Consider the following 20742-nt stretch of genomic DNA (forward strand, 5'->3'; position numbering starts at 1 on the left):
GGTAAAGATGCCTGCTGTATGGCAGGCTTGGAACAAGAGCCACTCCTCCTGATAAAGGAGTTGTAGGACTTTGCGTCCAGTTCTTGTGGAAGGCTGCCCTCAGACCGGCAATGCTGCAAGCATCCGAGGGCTTAAAACCCCTCCAGTATAATCATGCCTTTGTGACCCTGAACTTTATCAGCTCTTGTTACGCGCTGGCTCAAAAGCATCCCCCTACAGAAATCACTGGAAGCTGCCAGCAGGTGGCTGTAGACCTTGTCAGCTCTGTAGTTGCTCTGAGCATCCTCCTACAGAATTCCTTAGAAGTAGCCTGCCCCTGGATGAGAAATATTGCACACTCCACCCTCTTCACTGCACACGGCCTATCTCCTTGCCTCGGTGATCTAATGGGGGTGGACCCCTCACTATGCACTGCCCATCTCCTTGCTTCAGTGACCTAATGGGGGCGGACCCCTTGCTGAGCACTGCTCACCTCCTAGCCTAGGTGACCTAATGGGGGTGAACCCCCTGTTTATTGCTCATGACCCTATCACTACCCTTAAAGATGACCTCACTCGCTACCCTGCCCCCTAACCTACACCCAATAAATACAGATGCTTCTGGACGTTCAGGGCCTCTCCTGTCTCCATTTATAGGTGGCATGCCCCCGCTGAGCCCAGCTGTGCTTTCTTTGTCCTTCTGTGTCCTGTCTCTTTATTTCTCGGATCCTGCACCTCAGCACAGCAATAGGGGACACCCCACAACCCTGTAGGGCCATGACCCTACAGAGTTCATTCCAGATACGCAGTCTAAGAATACAGACAGATCAGCAGAGATGTATTCTAAAATAGAAATTCTATCTCTGTCAACAAATTGATTTTCAACTGAAACAGATTTACATATCACACTTATGTCAAAGAGTTGTTTTGTTTGTTTTATTGCATCCTACATTTTATTTTTTTGAAAGATTTACGGTTTACTTCAAGCATAAAAAAAATTGTCAATATAACTCTTCCCAAAAAGCATTAAAAAAATTCATAAAACTTGCATCACTTGAGACACTTTAGGCATGAATTAGCAACTTTCTTACAATTTGCCACATATATATTTGGGGGGTCTAATTTAAGAAATGCATAATTGGCTATTGATAGTTGTCAGAACTGGTAATGGGTACATGCAGGTTCATTATACTACTATGTCTACTTGTGGATACTCGAAATGTATTGTAATACAAGGCTGAGAGAGGTGGCTCATGCCTGTAATCCCAGCATTTGGCAGGCCAAGGCAGGACCGCTTGAGGTCAGGAGTTCGAGACCAGCCTGGGCAACATAGCAAGACCCTGTCTCTAAATAGAAAAAAATATTTTTTTACAAAATAAAAACAAAATATATCATCATACAAAGTTAAATAAGAGGCAATCCATTTAAATGACAACTTTTCCCAACTTGACATTTAACAAAAAGTCTAAGTCCTCTTAATTCATATTTAATGATCAAATATCAAATACTAATTCTTAAATGGTTTAGCATTAAGAACCTGTATCCTTATCACTAACATGCAAATGTTTATTGAATACTTACTATGTCATGCATACTAGATAGAGTTAGATAAATTTGATACAGCTACCCTCATAGAACTTACAATGTAGTAGATGGTGTGACATGTACATGAATAACTGTAAAGAGTGTTAAACTGCTATTAAAAACAAACAAACAAAAAAAAGATGGCTGGGTGCAGTGGCTCACGCCTGTAATCCCAACACTTTGGGAGGCTGAGGTGAGTGAATCTCCCGAGGTCAAGAGTTCAAGACCAGCCTGGCTAACATGGTGAAACCCTGTCTCTACTAAAAATACAAAAAAAAGTTAGCTGGGCGTGGTGGCACAGGTCTGTAATCCCAGCTACTAGGGAGGCTGAGACAGGAGAATTGCTTGAACCTGGGAGGCGGAGGTTGCAGTGAACTGAGATCGTGCCACTGCACTCCAGCCTGAGCGACAGAGGGAGACTTTGTCTCAGGAAAAAAAAAAAAAAAAAAAAAAATGTTCATCAGTCTAAACAAGACTTAATGGAAGTGAGTCTAAAAATGAGCTATGTGAATTCAGAGAGGTATAATAGATAAGCCACATTTTATTTAGCTATCTAGCAATCAATAGCTTTTCCAAACTTCTGGAATGGGCAGAAATTGCTAGGTAGCATATTTTTACCTTTTATATTCAGATACATCAAAGTTCTCAAAAAACAAACAAACAAACAAACAAAAAAAAAACACAAAAACCTCAAAGCAGATGACCCACCATCTCCTTGGATAATTTGTGTTAACTCAGAATAACATAAAACTGAAATTATTGGGAGGCTGAGGCAGGAGAATTGCTTTAACCCAGGAGGCAGAGGTTGCGGTGAGCCGAGATCACTCCATTGCACTCCAGCCTGGGCAACAAGAGCAAAACTGCGTCTCAAAAAACAAAACAAAACAAAACAAAAATAATTAGTTACTGATGCAATATTCCTAAATGCAAAAATAATTTACGCTAATAATAGATTCATCTTCCAATTTCATATCAGTTTCAAAAATAAACTACATATATCACTTGCTTGCCTTACCTTCTGGGCTGCTGTAAGAATTAAAATCAGCATTCTTGACTATTCAACCCAGGGAAGGATAAATTATTACCCATTCTAGGGCATTGCGCTCATAATTACTATATGTGTAAGGACATGAATTTACCCAATACTACAATTTTTCCTTTCATTAGTGTGCACAGTGGAAGGACAGGCATGTTCACTCTGGACAAAAATAAATTATACCTATCAATTATCAGAAGCACAATGCTGAAGATAGCAGTTCCATAACAATTTGAAGTACATGTGATTGAATTAGTAGGAAATTATCTTAGTAGTAGAAAATTATTGTAAATGTTAGTAATTTGGCAGCCACTGGCAGAAAAAATAAGAATTGAAGTACGATATTGATATTAATGGTAATGATTGACACGTAAATTGTATCAAATCTACACAATACAAAATTACAGAAAGGTAGAGGGGTATACTGTTTTGAGGGTTGTTTTTGAAAATTTTAATGTGTCTGAATATAAAGGGTAAAAATATGCCACCTAGCAATTTCTGCCCATTCCAGAAGTTTGGAAAAGCTATTGATTACTAAATAACTAAATAAAATGTGGTTTATCTATTGTTGTACCTCTCTGAATTCACGCAGCTCATTTTTAGACTCACTTCCATTAAGCACAACTTCAACATACCTTTACTACAGAGGATTACAATGACATGACCTAGTTACTATCTAATGAACTGCAGAAAACAAAAAGAAAACTCCAAGGCACCTCTTCTCTGCTGAACTGGGTGGTCTTTTCCCCATTTTGCAATACCCAGCTACAAACAATGGATAGAAAACAAGATAGACTTGTAGTATGCAGGTCACAGTGCTAAATTCACAAAAACAAACCCCTGAACTGAACTGTTCTATTTCTTGGTGGTCACAAAGAATAATTCTGGTTTGTACCTACAGACTGATGTCAATCTACACCCTGTTGATAACAATGTGGCCAAGAACCAAAAAAAGTCCTCCATTTTACCAATTCTGTAAAAAATTATTGGCAGGGTAAGTTCAGCTAGGGCAGGATTACAGTTCTAGTACTACCATCCCTGAAATTTGGAAGACATTATATCCATATAAAGTATATCTGATGTTTCACATTAATTTGCAAAAATCTATAAGCTTTTTCTTAGTTCAAATGTGTCCAAGTTTACCTTGGCAGGTGAAAACGATAGTTACAAGCAGCATGGGTTGTATCAGACAGATTTGAGGGCCAATTTCATGTAAGTGATATTGGGTAAGTTACCTCATCTATCTGTGCCTTCAAGGTCATACTAGTGTTTATTTACCTAAAGGGTACCTGTTACGTAACTTTAGGGTGTTTACATTAGATAATGACTGCAAAATATTTACTCCAATGCCTAAAACATAGTTAAGTATTCAATAAACATCGACTATTATCACTACTAAAAGTTTAGAGGTTAAGAGCAGGATCTGTGGTAAGACAAACTTAGGTTCAAATCCTAAGTGGCGAAGAGGGAGTGGGAGTGGGTAGGATGGAAATGACTCCCAAGTTAGGTAAAACTGTAAGTTTGTGCCTTTACATACCTGGTTGCTCCCCAAATTTAGTGGGTAATCTTGGGCAAGTTACTTAACCTCTCTGATTTGTATAATTAAAAAAAAATCAAATTAGTTAATATACGTAACAGGCCTTAGAAGAGTATCTAGCACATAGCACCATTTAAGCATGCTATTGCTAACATGCAAGCAATTTAAGGGAAGGAAAATTTTTAAAAGGAATAGGGATCTGCAAACTAAAAACAATGAGTACCTTATGTTCAAAGAAAACTAACAGCCAGCTCTAGCAATAATTAAATTCACTGTATACTGGGGACAGGCATCATACCCCAAAGCTAAAAGTATCTACCTAGGCCAGGCACAGTGGCTTATGCCTGTAACCCCAGCACTTTGGGAACCAGAGGCCAGCAAATCACTTGAGCTCAGGAGTTCGAGACCAGACCGGACAACATGGCAAAATATATGTCTCTACAAAAAATACAAATATTAGGCCGGGCCTGGTGGCTCGTGCCTGTAATCCTAGCACTTTGGGAGGCCAAGGTGGGTGGATCACCTGAGGTCAGGAGTTCAAGACCAGCCTGACCAACATGGTAAAACTCCGTGTTTATTAAAAATACAAAAAATTAGCCAGGCATGGTGGTGGCCACCTGTAATCCCAGCTACTCGGGAGGATGAAGCAGGAGAATCGCTTGAACCCAGGAGGTGGAGGTGGCAGTGAGCAAAGACCATGCCACTGCACTCCAGCCTGGGCAACAAGAGCGAAACTCTGTCTCCAAAATAAAATAAAATACAAATATTAGCCAGGCATGGTGGTGCACACCTGTAGTCCCAGCTACTCAGGAGGCTGAAGTGGGAAAATCCCCTAAGCTTGGGAAGAATCACCTGAGCCTGGGAAGTCAAGGCTGCAGTGAGCGGTGATCAGGACACTGCACTCCACCCTGGGTGATAGAGTGAGATCCTGTCTCAAAAAAAAAAAAAAAAAAAGAAATTGGCAGAATTAAGTTGATGTTTAGAGATGAAAAATCAACTTTTTTTTTTTTTTTTAAAGCATCCACCTAACTTCCTCAGTAACTGGAAAAAAAACAAAAACAAAAAAAACAAAAACCAGCCACTATCATTTTTTTGAGTACTTATTATTAGCCTATTTTTTAAGTGCATACACTCCAGAGAGAGAGCTAGGTTTGAGTCACAGCTCCTCCTCTTAATAACTGTACCACCTAGGGTATGTCTGTTAGCCTCTCTGAGGCTTCAAAGATTCCTCATCTCTAAAATACTAATAATCAGATCATTGCTACAGGACTGTTTTGAAGACTAATTAGGACTATGCATGTAATAATACTATTCCCAGCCAGGGATCATGCAAGGGTTGTTTATTCACATAGACTGTCTTATAATCCTCTCAATAACTCCACGAGGTAGCCAGCACCTCAGATATACATAAAATGACTTAAGCCCAGAGAAGTGAAGTAAGTTGCCCATAGCCACACAACTAGTAAATGGCCCAAACAAGTTGGATTCCCAGTCAGACTCCTAAATTAATAGCAATGCTCCTTACCTTAAGTAATTACAATGCCTAATATGAAATACAATCTTCTTCGGGCTCAAGTGGCTAATTATTCAATGTATTCATTCAACAAACCATCGTCGAGGACCTTCTACAAGCCAAGCACTGTGCTACGTGCTACAGTTAGGGCGATGATTCCTGCCCTTATAAAGTTTTAGTGGAAAAACAATCAACAGGTAACCAAGTCATTGCCAAAACAACAAAAAAATAATCATAATAAAGCAGGCTAAGGCATTTAAGTGGCGGGGGTTAGGACGATTTTAGCAAGCATGATCAGAACGGTTGGGGAGGGAGGCAGGGAAGCCAGCAGCTTGGCCGGTTCTACAAACAAGAAAAAGAACCAATCAGGGTGGAGCCAAGATACAAGAGGCTGATTACGGTTAAGAATGTTCTTGAAGGTAAGGACCAGATTCTCATTTTCTATATCCTGGGGCATCGGACAGCCTGGAATCCGGATTCTAGCACACGTGAATTCAAGACCCCGCTTGAAATGACCTAATGCCTTTTCCCTAGTTCCTTCGTGTGTCAAATACTCATGGTTACCGCTACTGTAGTGGGGCTTCAATGAGGCCATGCGCATCTCCATAAATATGAACTACAGCGTGTGCAGAACTAAAGGCAAAGCCCGGTCTCCACATCCCCTCCCAGGTGGTCGCTTTCCGTGCCGAGACCCCCCCAGAGGTACTCCGAGGACCTCACCACCGCATCCCAAACTTCCAGGGAAGGGCCTCTCCCGAGAAAGCCCCCACGCCCCCACCCCGCGCCATCATTCCAGAATCTGCCCTCGGCCCCTCCCCGCAGCACGCTCGCAGGCGGCACATGTCAACCAAAACGCCATTTCCACCTTCTCTTCCCACACGCAGCCCTCTATTCCTAGGGCTCCCCCGAGGAGGGACCCACCCCAAACCCCGCCATTCCGTCCTCCCAGCCGCCCTCGCGTGACGTAAAGCCGAACCCGGGAAACTGTGGTCGCCCCTGCACCGGGGTTACCCGGGCCCGGCCGCCCGAGCCCGCACTGCGGACCCCGCGCCTCAGGGCCCGGCCGCGTGGGCCTGAGCCGGCCAGGGCCGGCGGGCCGAGGTGCTCACCACGACGCCAGGGCTGCGGGTCGCCATAACGGAGCCGGCCGGCGCGCGGGCTGACTGCTCAGGAGGAGGAAGCCGGCGGCTGAGCAGAGGAGGAGGCGGAGGTGCAGCAAGAGGCGGCGCCGCGCGGGAAAGCCGAGAGGTTCGCCTGAGGGCTAGTCGCAGCCGCTGGACGCCGCAGAGTAGGCTCCGCCCTCGCCCCGCCTATCCCCGCCGACCCCGCCCCGCAGGCCCCGCCCCCGGCCCCCGCCAGCGCCTACCCATTTGCAGGCTCTCTAGGTGGTGGTGGGAATTTTCTCCCGGAAGCCCCCGGCGCAGCCCCCTTCCCTCTCCCCTCCTTCTATTCAGTAGGGCTCCCAGGTTTCCAAACCTACCGTTGCTTCACTGCGACGGTAAACTGGGCGCCGGCTCTTCGGGTTCCAGTCACTGCGTGGCTCCTTGGACCAGACGTCTCCTTCCCAAGACTTTGCACTACCTGTGGCTTCCATTTTCCTGACTCTTGGCTCAGTGCTTCCCCAAACCCTTAACTGGTTGTACTGGTTGAAAGCTAGACCCCTAGAGTCAGCCAGATCAGGGTATACATCTGTTAGGTCACCTAACTGCTCAGTAACTTTCTACCAAATCAGACTCTGAGACTCTATTTTTGCCTAAAATGAGCATATTGGCCGGGTGCGGTGGCTTACGCCTGTAATCTCAGCTCTTTGGGAGACCAAGACGGGTGGATCACCTGAGGTCAGGAGTTCGAGACCAGCCTGGCCAACATGACGAAACGCCATCTCTACTAAAAATACAAAAGTTAGCCGGGCATGGTGGCACGTGTCTGTAGTCCCAGCTATTTGGGAGGCTCAGATGGCAGAATCGCTTGAACCTGGGAGGTGGAGGTTGCAGTGAGACCAGATCGAACCACTGCACTTCAACCTCGGCGACAGAGCAAGATTCCGTCTCAAAATAAATAAAATTAAAATTAAAAAATAAAAGCATATTAACAATATATAAACAGGATCACTGTGAGGATTAGAGGAATATAGGTATGCCTGTGTGTATGTCTGTGTATATATATGCACTTAGGACAGTACACAGTCAGCAAATGGGAACTACTGCTTTTACTACTGATCTTTATTTTTACCTGCAGAATTCCCTATATGGAATCTGAAAAAAAAAATGTTCCCCTGATAATTCTCAGATAGGTCAGGTAAGCAAGCCATAGTCGCTCCAGCAATACCATTCCTTATAGACTCATCAGTATAGCTCCGGCATCCACCACAGTGCCCAGCACGTAGTTGGTGGCCTCCCTTTTATTTTATTTTTAAGATGGAGTCATTCTCTGTGGCCCAGGCTGGAGTGCAGTGGCACAATCTCAGCTCACTGCAGCCTCCACCTCCCAGGTTCAAGCGATTCTCCTGCCTCAGCTTCCTGAGTAGCTGGGACTAAAGGCGTGCACGACCACACCCAGTTAATCTTTCATATCTTTAGTAGAGACAGGGTTTCACCATGTTGGCCAGGCTGGTCTCAAACTCCTGACCTCATGATCCAACCGCCTCGGCCTCCCAAAGTGCTGGGATTATACGTGTGAGCCACCGCCCCGGGCCCCTCGTTCTTATTAAGGATGCTAAGGGGTAAGTGGTGGCAGGAGATTTGTGAAACTGGGCAAGCCATTGAGCATCTCTGGACCTCAGTCTCTTCATCTAAAAAAATGAGAATAATAAGCCTGGATAACATGGTGAGACTCAGTCTGTACAAAAATGAAAAATTAGCTGGGCCTGGTGGCCACTCACCTGTAGTCCCAGCTACTTGGTTGGCTGAGGTGGCAGGATGGCTTGAGCCCAGGAGGTCAAGTATTCAGTGAGCCAAGATCGTGCCAATGCACTCCAGCCTGGGCAACAGAGAAAGACCCTGTCTCAAAAAACAATAATAAACAAAAGTGTGCGCGTGACAGAGAGAGAGAGAGAGAGAGAGAGAGAGAAAGAGAAAATAATTACTGCCATGAAGAGTTTTACAAGAATTGTAAAAATCATTTATGTAAATTACCTCATATAGTATTTGCCACATAATAGGTGCTCAGGAAACAGTAGCTATTATAATTTTAGCATGTATGAATTTGTGAAATCCTTATTTCCCTACTTTCCCTGTCTTCCTCCTCTATTCTAGAGAGACAGCAGGCTATAATGGAAAAGGTACATATGGGCTTTAGACTGAGTTCAAATCCTGAGTTCCCCACTATTATAGCATTATGACTTTGGGCAAGATCCTTGGTTGCTGCATGGTTGGTTTCTTATGTGTCAAATGAGGTTAATATCTCCATCACAGAGCGTGGCGAAGACTAAACAATGTATGCAAAAGTGCCTAGCATAGAGCTTGGTTCAATACATGATGATACCAATATTATGTGTTCCATAATTTTGCCTTAAACAGTTCTTCACTTTATTCTAGTTTCTAAGACATTTTTTTTTTTTTTTTTTCATTTTGAGACAGAGTCTCACTCTGCTCCCCAGGCTGGAGTACAGTGGCACGATCTCAGCTCACTGCAACCTCTGCCTCCTGGGTTCAAGCAATTCTCCTCCTCAGCTTCCCAAATAGCTGGAATTATAGGCATGTGCCACCAGACCCGGCTAATTTTTGTATTTTTAGTAGAAAAGGGGTTTCACCATGTTGGCCAGGCTGGTCTCGAAATCCTGACCTCAGGTGATCCGCCCACCTTGGCCTCCCAAAGTGGGGTTTATAGACTTTAGCCACCCAGCCCAGCCTGCCTTTAAGACTTCTTTTCCATTCCCCTGTTGATGGACATTTGGGTAGTTTCCAGCTTTGGGCTATTACAAATTATGCTACTATGAACATTTTGTACCTATCTTTTGGTGAATATATGAAATGTGTTTCTATTTGGCATAGAACTTGAAATTTATATTAGAACATTTTCATTACTTACCCCTTTTAACATTGTGTTCTACCAGGAAGTTAATTCAGAGAACTTCTGGTTATATATTTGGCCCCTGACCATGTGGACTCAGCTACTTATATTTGTTTCTAAATTAGGTACCCAGCAATTCAGAATCCTTCCAGCTTGCCTCTGGCTTGCAGTTCCTTTCTCCAAATCCTGTGGTACCAGATACTCCTGTATTTTAACAGTAGATTTGAAACAAACAATGATAGCCAGGTGATTGTAAAGACAAAGAAGCAGTATTATTATTTCAATCTTATCATTCTATGTGACAATTTGGAGTTTTTATTTGTATTTAAAATGGAAAACAGCAACTACTGCAATCTGCAAGATGTAAGACTTTTTCTTGGTAAGTGAAAATCTTGTTCACATATGAAATGGCTTACTGAATTTGGACATTTTATTTAAAGTGGAAATGTATTCTTTTAAAATATTGTTTTCCCACTACAGACAAAAGCAAGAAAATAATTATTCCTAATTATTATATGATTATTACTAAAAACAATTTTGTCATAGAGGTGAAAAATGTTTAAAAAAATTACTCTGGGCCAGCACGGTGGCTCACACCTGTAATCCCAGCACTTTGGGAGGTCGAGGCGGGCGAATCACCTGATGTCGGGAGTTCAAGACCAGCCTGATCAACATGGAGAAACCCCATCTCTACTAAAAATACAAAATTAGCTGGGTGTGGTGGCACATGCCTATAATCCCAGCTACTTGGGAGACTGAGGCAGGACAATCGCTTGAACCCAGGAGGCGGAGGTTGCAGTGAGACAAGATTGTGCCATTGCATTCCAGCCTGGGCAACAAGAGCAAAAACTCCAAAAAAAAAAAAATATCTACTCTGGACGTCCTATATGCTAGGTATTTCACTGTTCTTTACTGGAATATCTGCATGCAGTAAGAAATAGGGAAAGCACAAGTGTAACCTAAGATTCCTCTTCCTGATGCCTTTCCAGAAACAGTTTTTTTTTTTTTTTTTTTTTTGAAATGCAGCCTTGGTCTGTCGCCCAGGCTGGAGTGCAGTGGCGTGTTCTCAGCAACCTCCTCAACCCAGTTCAAGCAATTCGCCTTTCTCAGCCTCCCAAGTAGCTGGGACTACAGGTGCACGCCAGCACACCCGGTTAATTTTTGTATTTTTAGTAGAGATGGGGTTTCACCATATTGGTCAGGCTGGTCTCCAACTTCTGATATCAGGTGATCCACCCGCCTCAGCCTCCCAAAGTGCTGGTATTGCAGGCGTGAACCACCGTACTCGTCCAGAAACAATTTTCGAATCGACTTATTTGAACACAATTATGAATTATGTTTGCACCACAACGAAGTCCAACTATGTTTCTTCTCTAGAAGTTTCTTTATCAAGAAGTCTGTTTTTAACCATGGTGCTGGGCTCCTCCAAAATTTGTATTTCTATGAAAAAAATAATCACAAAAATATGTATCCTAAATGTTTAATTTCTAATGAGTCGATAACAGTTTTCTCAATGATGTCAGATGTTTCACTTTCATCAGAATAACTTTCTACATGCTTTACTTTTATTCCATAAATCGGATGTAAAATCGAACGACAGTTGGAATTAACTAACGTGATGGTTAATTTTATGTGTCAACTTGGCCCATATACTTCGTCAAACATTTTTCTGGATGTTTCTGTGAAGTTGTTTTTTGGATGAGATTAACATTTAAATCGGTAGATTTTTGAGGAAAGCAGATTACCCTCCATAATATGAGTGGGCCTCATCAGCTGAAGGCCTTAATAGAACAAACACTGACCTCCCCTGAGCAAGAAGGCATTCTCCAGCACATTGCCTTTGGATTGGAACTGCAACTCCTCCCTGAGTCTTCAGACTGCAGGCTTGCACCATCAGATTTTGGACTCAGCAAGCCTCCACAACTGCGTGAGCCAATTCCTTAAAATAAATCAATCCCCCCAATCCCACATATAGACATACAGATAGATCAACATAGATCTAGGTACATCCTGTTGCTTTTGTTTTTTTGGAGAACCCCGACCAATACAACTGATTTCCTATTGGAACCATCTAAACATATCAACATTAAACTGGCATCATTTAACTGTGAGGTTTTGCCAATAGAGCTACTCATTAGAAGTAGTGCTTCACTTTATGATTGATTCATATTCCTTTGCCAGCAAAAAAAAGAAATACATCAAATAAAAGAAGTAACGCTTCACTTTTCGTCACATACAAAGGAACATAAAATGGAGAATGAACCAGTGAATTTTGATCTAAATAAGTCATTTGATCTAAACAAAAGCCCTTCACAGAGCAGTATGTAAATACCTCTGCAGCTGTACCTTGTCAAAATATCTTTTGCTACAGTCTTCTTAAAATAATTACAAACCAGCCAGGCATTGTGGCTCATGTCTGTAATCCCAGCACTTTGGGAGGCCAAGGCGGGCAAATCACAAGGTCAAGAGTTCAAGATTCAGCCTGGCCAACATGGTGAAAACCCGTCTCTACTAAAAATACAAAAAAATTAGCTGGGCGTGGTGGCAGGTGCCTGTAATCCCAGCTACTCAGGAGGCTGAGGCAGAAGAATCGCTGGAACCCAGGAGGCAGAGGTTGCAGTGAGCCTGAATCATGCCACTGCACTCCAGCCAGGGTGACAGTGCGAGAGTCTGTCTCAAATAAAATAACTACAAACCTTTGAGGTAGATGCTGATGCTTTCTCTGCAGATTTATGTCTTCCAATCTTCATGTGGTCAGTGACATCATTGTGCCCTGTGAGTGGTTGATAAATGCAGACAAATGATTTATGCATGTTACACATTTATCATCAACTTTCTTGAGAAACAGATTCAGTATTTACTTTTTCATTAATTATGTACTTTAGTTTTTGAACTCATATGCTGAAAGAGTTGATTGCAAAATTTTAAAAAGCATTACCAACAATAAAATTGGCCAGCCACAGTGGCTCACACCTGTAATCCCAGTGTTGGGAGGCCAAGTCAGTAGGATCATTTGAGGACAGGAGTTCGAGACCAGCCTGGGCAACTAAGTGAGAGTTTGTCTCTAGAAAAAAATATATTATTATAAACATGAGTTTGGGTGGGTGCAGTGGCTCATGCCTGTAATCCCAGCACTTTGGGAGGCCGAGTTGGGCAGATCACCTGAGGTCAGGAGTTTGAGACCAGCCTGGCTAACATGGTGAAACCCTATCTCTATGAAAATTAGCCGGGTGTGGTGGTGGGCACCTGTAATCCCAGCTATTCGGGAGGCTGAGACAGGAGAATCACCTGAACCCGGAAGGGAGAGGTTGCAGCGAGCCAAGATGGCACCATTGCACTCCTGCCTGGGTGGACAGTGAAACTCTGTCTCAGAAAATAATAATAAAAAATAAAAATAAAAACATGAATTGTAGATACACACTATATAATGAATAACCATTATACCAAGAGTATTCAGACTACTCGGTATACATTCGACGGCAGGACTCCTCTGCTTTTATTTCCTGAATATATTTCACATACATGTAAATGTATAATTTCCTACACCCAGTGGCCTACCAACTGGTGGCCTGGCAGCTTCCTATATCTTGCAGGCTTTGGCATGGGGACAGCTGGCTGGTACACCACATATTCAGCAAGGCGCACAATGGTGAATACTCCTCTTGCTCCCACCTGGGAACAAAATGAGTTTGTTGTCCCTAACGCGTAGTGCCTGACTGCACTTGCCTTGTTATCAGTGAATGCCCTACGTGCTGTCCTTGAGCGGGAGGTGTTAGTTATATTGTATTTGGAAAAGATTAGAGAAATGGAGAAGGGATATCACGGGTTGTCTTTTAGGTTTAACTCTGTGTTAAAGTGAGTACTTGGTTCTCTGTCTATGCATCTCACAAGCTAGTAGATGAGACCAAGGCAGAAGCTGGAATTCAAAAGTGGTGGTCTGGGGCTGGGCAAGATGGCTCACCCCTGTAATCCCAACACTTTGGGAGGCCGAGGTGAGAGGATTGCTTGAGGCCAGGAGTTCGTACCAGAATGGGCAACATGGTGAGATCTTGTCTCTACAAAAAAACTTTAAAAAATAGCCAGGCATGGTGGTGTGTGCCTGTAGTCTTAGCTGCTTGGGTGGTTGAGATGGAAGGATTGCTTGAGCCCAGGAATTCTACGTTACAGCGATGGCATCATTGCACTCTAGCTTGGGTGACAGAGCGAGACGCTGTCTCTAAAAATAAAAATATGGTGGCCCAGCAGACTCATCCTGGCTTATTTCAATGCAACTATTAATACTTTAACTTTGTTAGAAAATGAAAAGTTTGGGACAAGTGCTAAATTAGACAAAATGCTAGAATAACATACAGAAACTGGGACTGTCTCAAGGAAGCTGGAATGTAGGGCCTCCTGCAGTGGTATAAGGTATGGGGATACATGGCAGCTCTTTAACTGCAGTATCCCAAGCTCTGACTGCAATTTGCTTCCTCTTGGGTTCTCTCTGGCCACCCTAATTATGCTTCAGATGCATGAAGATCTCCAGTTCTACAGTCTACCACCCTGTTCCTGACCTCCTTTACTTACCAGTTCTGTTTGGATCCCACCTGAATCACTCTCTCCCCGAATCCTCAAAGCCCTTTGTAACCCTATGGTTCAGCTCTGCCAAGATGGCTAAGCCACACCCGGGCTCAAAACACACCCTATTTTGTCTACCCATATACTAAGCCACTGAGTACTGCCGGAGAAAACCCCACAACCATGGAGATTGATACCTTTATAGATTCATGGGCTCAGATCTCAACTTGGCTCTAAACACCGCTCCACGGTCCTGTATAAAGGGTCAGCTCCCTTTGTTATTCCCATCAGTAATGATCAGAACAGTCTAAGGCCGTACTTCCCTGAATGAAAGAAAAAAAAAAAAAAAAAAAAAAAAAAAAAAAAAAAAAAAGGCTAAAAAAGGCAAAAATGTTTGAGACAGGGTCTTGCTCTGTTACCCAGGCTGGAGTGCAGTGGGCATAATGATAGCTCACTGCAGCCTTGACATCCTGGGCTCAAGTGATCCTGCCTAGCCTCTGAGTAGCTGGGAATCACAGGCATGTGCCATCATGCCTGGCTAATTTTTTTAAAAAATTTTGTAGATAGCCAGGTGCAGTGGCTCACTCCTGTAATCCCAGCACTCTGGGAGGCCAAGATGGGCAGATCATCTGAGGTCAGGAGTTTGAGACCAGCCTGGCCAACGTGGTAAGACCCTGTCTCCATTAAAATATAAAAAATTAGCCAGGCATGGTGGCACATGTCTGTAATCCCACCTACTCGGGAGACTGAGGCAGGAGAATCTCTTAAACCTGAGAGGCAGAAGTTGCAGTGAGCTGAGACCATGTCACTGCACTACAGCCTGGCGACAGTGAAACTCTGTCTCAAGAAAAAAAAAAAAAAAAAAAAAAAAAAAAAAAAAAAGAAGGAGAAGAAGTGAATTATAACAAAGTTGAACTGAAGCTGAGGTAATGCATTTGAGAGGAGAAATTGAGGAACAATAGAATGGATCTTTTTTTGTTCTTGTTGTTTCTTTTTCTTTTTCTTTCGGAATGCACCTTTAATCATTACATTTAGAATCCTTTGCTGAACTCTACTGTGTACCAGGTAGTTTACTAGAAAGTATTTTAAATTTTTTTTAAACTCCAAAAAACCAAATTATATGAATGTATTAAATTATCACATGTAGGCCGGGCACAGTGGCTCACACCTGTAATCTCAGCACTTTGGGAGGCTGAGGTGGGAGGATTGCTTGAGCCCAGGAGTTTAAGACCAGCCTGGGCAACACAGCAAGACATCATCTCTACAGAAAATAACAAATTAGCCAGATGTGGTGGTGCGCACCTGTAGTCCCAGCTGCTTGGGTGGCTCACACAGAAGAATCACTTGAACTCAGGAGGTTGAGGCTGCGTTTAGTTATGATCCTGCCACTGTCCAGTCTGGGCAACAGAGTGAGTCCCTGTCTCAAAAAAAAAAAAAAAATTATCACATGTGCCCTGAATATGTGTACCTCTATTATGTATCAATTTAAAAAGTTCCTGGTCAGGTGTAGTGGCTCACGCTTGTAACCCTAGTACTTTGGGAGGCTCAGGCCAGAAGATTGCTTGAGTTTTAGAACAACCTGGACAACATGGAGAGACCCTGTCTCTAAAAACAAAAACAAACAAAATTTTAAATTAGTGGAGCATGTTGGTGTATGCCTATATTTCAGCTACTTGGAAGTATGAGGCAAGAAAATAGCTTGAGTCCAGGATATCGAGGCTGCAGGGAGCTATGACTATGCCGCTGCACTCCAGCCTGGGTGACAGAGTGAAACTGTCAATCAGCCAATCAATTCTGAAAAAAAAATTTATTTTTTAAATTTTCCTTTGGAGGCAGGGCCTCGCCGTATTGCCCATGCTGGTCTCACACTCCTTGGCTCAAAGCATCCTCCTACCTCAGCCTCCTAAGTGGCTTGGACTATGGGGGCACACCACCATGCCCAACATAACTCACTTTCTACATAGGAAGCAGAGAGATTTTACCTCCCCTAACTTAAATGTGTACTTTTTAAAACATCTGCATTCTGCTGAGAAGTCTAGGGAAAAAGAAAATTCTAAACCTTAAAACGTAAAAAAAAAAATAAAAAAAAAAAAAAAAGATCTGCTAGTTTTCATGTTTATGTGTGGCATTTGAGTGCTTCTGCTATAGACAACTATAGAAAAATCAGCAAACCAGTAAGGGTTCCTAACTTCTAGAGGAGCTAAAATCCTTAAGGTTACATTACCTTCTCTTGTGGTTTTCAGAAAGCATTGTCACTTTGGTTATTAATATAAGGCTGTGGCTACCTGGAGTTCTCAGGTATCTGTATTTTGATCAGACATCTCTTTTGAATGTTGCTCTTTTTCAGGATCAGGCCCCAAATTCAGAACCATAAATCTGACAAGGTATCTCTAGTATGAGAAATGTATTTGGTCTTTGTCACTGGTTCCTAACAGAGTACCCAAAACCCTTAGGATTTCCTAATGATAAGAAAGCCTTTTGTTATTCATGAGCCCTGTCCCCTCTTTTGTTGGGAGGGTCTCACTCTGTTGCCCAGGCTAGGGTGCAGTGGTGCGATCTCAGCTCACTACAACCTCTACTTCCTGGGCTCAAGCAATTCTTCTGCTTTAGGCTCCCAGCTAGCTGGGACTACAGGCGTGCAGGGCTAATTTTTGTATTTCTAGTGGAGACAGAGTTTCACCATGTTGTCAAGGCTGGTCTCAAACTCCTGACCTCAGATGGTACACCAGCCTCGGCCTCCCAAAGTGCTGGGATTACAGGCATGAGGCTCATGAGGCACTTCTGATAATAACTTAGTTTAGGTTAAAAGATGACTTTGGATAGAGCTCCTAGACAATCTCAGGATGAGGCTGGTCACCTGAAGGACCAAGTGATTAAAGGGTTGGACTTTTCAGCCCCATCCACCGGCCTCTGGCCGGTGCGGGGGTAGGGGGGGGAGCGGTGGGCTAGAGATCAAGCTCCCCAGAAACCAAAAGATATTTTTTTTGAGATGGAGTCTTGCTCTGTCTCCCAGGCTGGGGTACAGTGGTGCAATCTCGGCTCACTGCAACCTCCGCCTCCCGGGTTCAAGCAATTCTCCTGCCTCAGCCTCCCGAGTAGCTGGGACTGTAGGCGCATGCCACCACGCATGCGCTAATTTTTGTATTTTTAGTAGAGGGGTTTCACTGTGTTAGCTAAGCTGGTCGCAAACTCCTGACCACGTGATACGCCCACCTTGGCCTCCCAAAGTGCTGGGATTACAAGCGTGAGCCACTGCACCTGGTCAAACAAAAACCAAAAAGCAAAACACCAAAAGATTTCATGAGCTTCTCGGTTGCAGAACACGTGAAGATACCGGAGGGTAGCGCCAGTTGAGGGCACGGAGCTTCCACGCGCTTCCCTGACACCTTGCCCTGTGCACCTCTTTCATCTGGCTGTTCATTTGTATCCTTTGTAATATCCTGGTAAAAGTGTTAATTAGCTGCTTCCATGAGTTCTGCAAGTTGTCCTAGCAAATTAATTAAATGGGAGCCCCCAGTTTACAACTGGTTGGTCAGAAGTTAAGGTCACACCTGGGACTTGCAATCGGCATCTGAAGCGGGGTGAGAGCAGTCTTGTGGGACTGACCCCTTACCTTGTGGGATCTGATGCTATCTCCAGGTAATGTCAGAATTGAATTGAATTGAATTATAGGGCATTTAGCTGGTATTTGCTGGAAAATAGCTTAGTGTGTGGGGAAAACCCCAATACGTTTAGTCACAGATGTGTTCTGGGCTGAGTGAGAGTAGAGAGTAGAAAAAACAGGTTGGCTTTTTTTTTTTCCTATTACAGTATCTTACACCCAAACCATCATTTGCATTCTCCTAGATGGCTGCTTGCATCCTCATCCTGTGACCCACAATGGCATCACAAGCAAAAATAGGGGTAGGACGTCTATTAGAAATAATTAGGGGCCAGGCTGGTGGTTCATGCCTGTCATCCCAGCACTTTGGGAGGCTGAAGCAGACAGATCACTTGAGGGCAGGAGTTCAAGACCAGCCTGGCCAACATGGTGAAACCATGCCTCTACTATATAAAATTTAGCTGGGCATGGTGGCACATGCCTATAATTCCAGCTACTCTGGGGGACTAAGGCAAAATAATCGCTTGAACCCAGGAGATGGAGGTTGCAGTGAACTGAGATTATGTCACTGCACTCCAGCCTGGGTGATAGAGTGAGACTCCATTTCCAAAAAAATAAATAAATAATTAGGTATGATAGGTAGGGGTGTGTGTGTATGGAGAGAGAGAGAGAGAGAGAGAGAGAGAGAGAGAAAGAGAGAAAGACAGGGACTCTCTCCGTCACCCAGGCTGGGATGCAGTGGCATGATCACAGCTCACTGCAGCTTCTACATCCCAGGTCAGGTGATCCTCCCACCTCCGCCTCCTGAGTAGCTAAGACTAAAGGCATGCACCACCACACCCAGGTACTTAAAAAAAAAATTTTTTTTTGTAGAGACAGGGTCTTGTTTTGTTGCCCAGGCTGGTCTCAAGCTCCTGGGCTCAAGCGATCCTCCTGCCTTGGCCTCCCAAAGTGTTGGGATTACAAGTGTGAGCCACCTGGCCTGGTCGCTTCATATTCTTTTTTTTTTTTTTTTTTTTTTTTTTGTTTTTTTGAGACGGAGTTTTGCTCTTGTTACCCAGGCTGGAGTGCAATGGCTCGATCTCGGCTCACCGCAACCTCCGCCTCCTGGGTTCAGGCAATTCTCCTGCCTCAGCCTCCTGAGTGGCTGGGATTACAGGCACGTGCCACCATGCCCAGCTAATTTTTTGTATTTTTAGTTGAGACGGGGTTTCACTATGTTGACCGGGATGGTCTCGATCTCTTGACCTTGTGATCCACCCGCCTCAGCCTCCCAAAGTGCTGGGATTACAGGCTTGAGCCACCGCGCCCGGCTCGCTTCATATTCTTAATTAAGTCTTATAAACTTGTATATTTCAGGCTCAAATATAGAGAAAGCCTTCAAATCAGAAAGGGTTCAACTTACTTTATGGTAATTTTGTATAGGTAAAATGTTATAATGAAATTATGTCTTTTCAAGCAGGGTAGGACACACTCACATTCACATGTAAGGGCTAACAAAGTAACTTAACAAATGAACTTGTAAAAGATTTGATTGGTAAGTCTAAAATACTTCTATTTATAAAATACTATTAATAAAATATTAAAATACTATAAGCTACTGATTATAGTACACTCTGTACAGGACAGATTCTAACACCCTGAAGATTTCACTAGGCCTTCTCTTATTCCCATGTTCTTGCCCCCACCCATGGTTATCATAGACTACTTACAGCTAGGCCCATTCATTGTCTCCATTTGGCTACTTCTGGTTACTGTAAGCAAGGAGCCAGAACAATTTGGCCTTTCAGTAGGCGGTCTCTGCTTTCCCTTCACAATGGCCTAAATGTCCTTGCTAGAAATTAGAGCTGTGCTGCCGAATGTAGCAGCCACTAGACACACACATGGCTATTTAAATCTAAGTTTAAATTAATGAAAATTAAAATGTTAAATTTGGTTCCTCAGTCCTACTGGCCACATTTCAAATGTTCAATAGCCACTTGTAAGTGGTGGCTATTGCATCAGACAGTGCAGACAGAACATTTTCATCACTGCAGAAAATCCTGTAAGGCAGCCCTGGGCCAGAGAGTCAGTCTTCTGGAAAGAATGACAAAGAATAGTCTCAGAGCCTCAGGAGGAAGGACTATCCTATAAAGAGGCTTCTCAGTGTAAGCTGATACTGTTACCAGGTGCATAAAACTGGCAGACCATTCCAGTGCATCTAAGACTCAGGGATTTCCCGAACCATGTTAGCCTAGAGGCAGATGTCTTCATGAAGGTAAACTGTTACTAGAATTGGAAGATGAATTAGGGCTGAGTAAATCAATAACAGCAATCTAGTTATGGTTGTCTGGGAATTGGTTTTTCTGTCCCTTTCTTTCTTGCTCCACTTCTTTTTGTTGTTGTTGTTTTTTAATTTTAATTTTTGAGGAGATGAAGTTTCGCTCTTGTTGCCCAGGCTGGAGCGCAATGTTGCGATCTCGGCTCACCGCAACTTCCACCTCCTGGGTTCAAGCAATTCTCCTGCCTCAGCCTCCCAAGTAGCTGGGATTATAGGTACGCGCCACCACGCCTGGGTAATTTTGTATTTTTAGTAGAGACGGGGTTTCTCCATGTTGGTCAGACTGGTCTCAAACTCCAGACCTCAGGTAATCTGCCTGCCTAGGCCTCCCAAAGTGCTGGGATTACAGGTGTGTACCACCACGCCTGGCCTGTTGTTGTTTTTTTGAGAGGGTCTCACTCTGTTGCCCAGGCTAAAGTGCGGCGGTACAATCACAGTTCACTGCAGTCTCTACCTCCTGGGCTCAAGCAGTCCTCCCACCTCAGTCCCCTGAGTAGCTGGGACTACAGGTGTGCACCACTATGATTTCTGTAGAGATGGGGTTTCACCACGTTACCAAGGTTGTTCTTTCTCCATTTCTTTCTTTCTTTTTTTTTTTTTTCTTT

The 20742-nt window shown here is 43.6% G+C and overlaps 2 protein-coding genes across 5 annotated transcripts in view; both read right to left on the reverse strand.

Moving 5' to 3' along the window:
- HPRT1 (hypoxanthine phosphoribosyltransferase 1) overlaps positions 1–7363 on the reverse strand; it is a 38172-nt gene extending 30809 nt beyond the window's left edge. Inside the window, exon 1 of one of the 3 annotated variants that reach the window (XM_074391772.1) lies at positions 7129–7363. In XM_074391772.1, coding sequence (XP_074247873.1) covers positions 7129–7242 — 114 coding nt within the window. In that variant the 5' untranslated portion in view covers positions 7243–7363. The other 2 variants (XM_003931150.3, XM_010341757.3) reach the window with 2 other exon arrangements.
- Positions 7363–20742, reverse strand: part of PHF6 (PHD finger protein 6) — an 85576-nt gene continuing 72196 nt past the window's right edge. The window contains exons 12-15 of one of the 2 annotated variants that reach the window (XR_012515657.1): positions 15519–15633; positions 14414–14539; positions 12356–12432; positions 7363–9863 (exon numbers count right to left, since the gene is read on the reverse strand). The gene's annotated coding sequence lies outside the window, so the exon portion shown is untranslated. Of the gene's footprint in view, positions 9864–12354; positions 12433–14413; positions 14540–15518; positions 15634–20742 lie in introns of those variants that run through there. The other variant, XR_012515658.1, reaches the window with a different exon arrangement.

Source organism: Saimiri boliviensis, chromosome X (assembly GCF_048565385.1).
Source record: "Saimiri boliviensis isolate mSaiBol1 chromosome X, mSaiBol1.pri, whole genome shotgun sequence".
Classification (NCBI taxonomy): Eukaryota; Metazoa; Chordata; class Mammalia; order Primates; family Cebidae; genus Saimiri; species Saimiri boliviensis.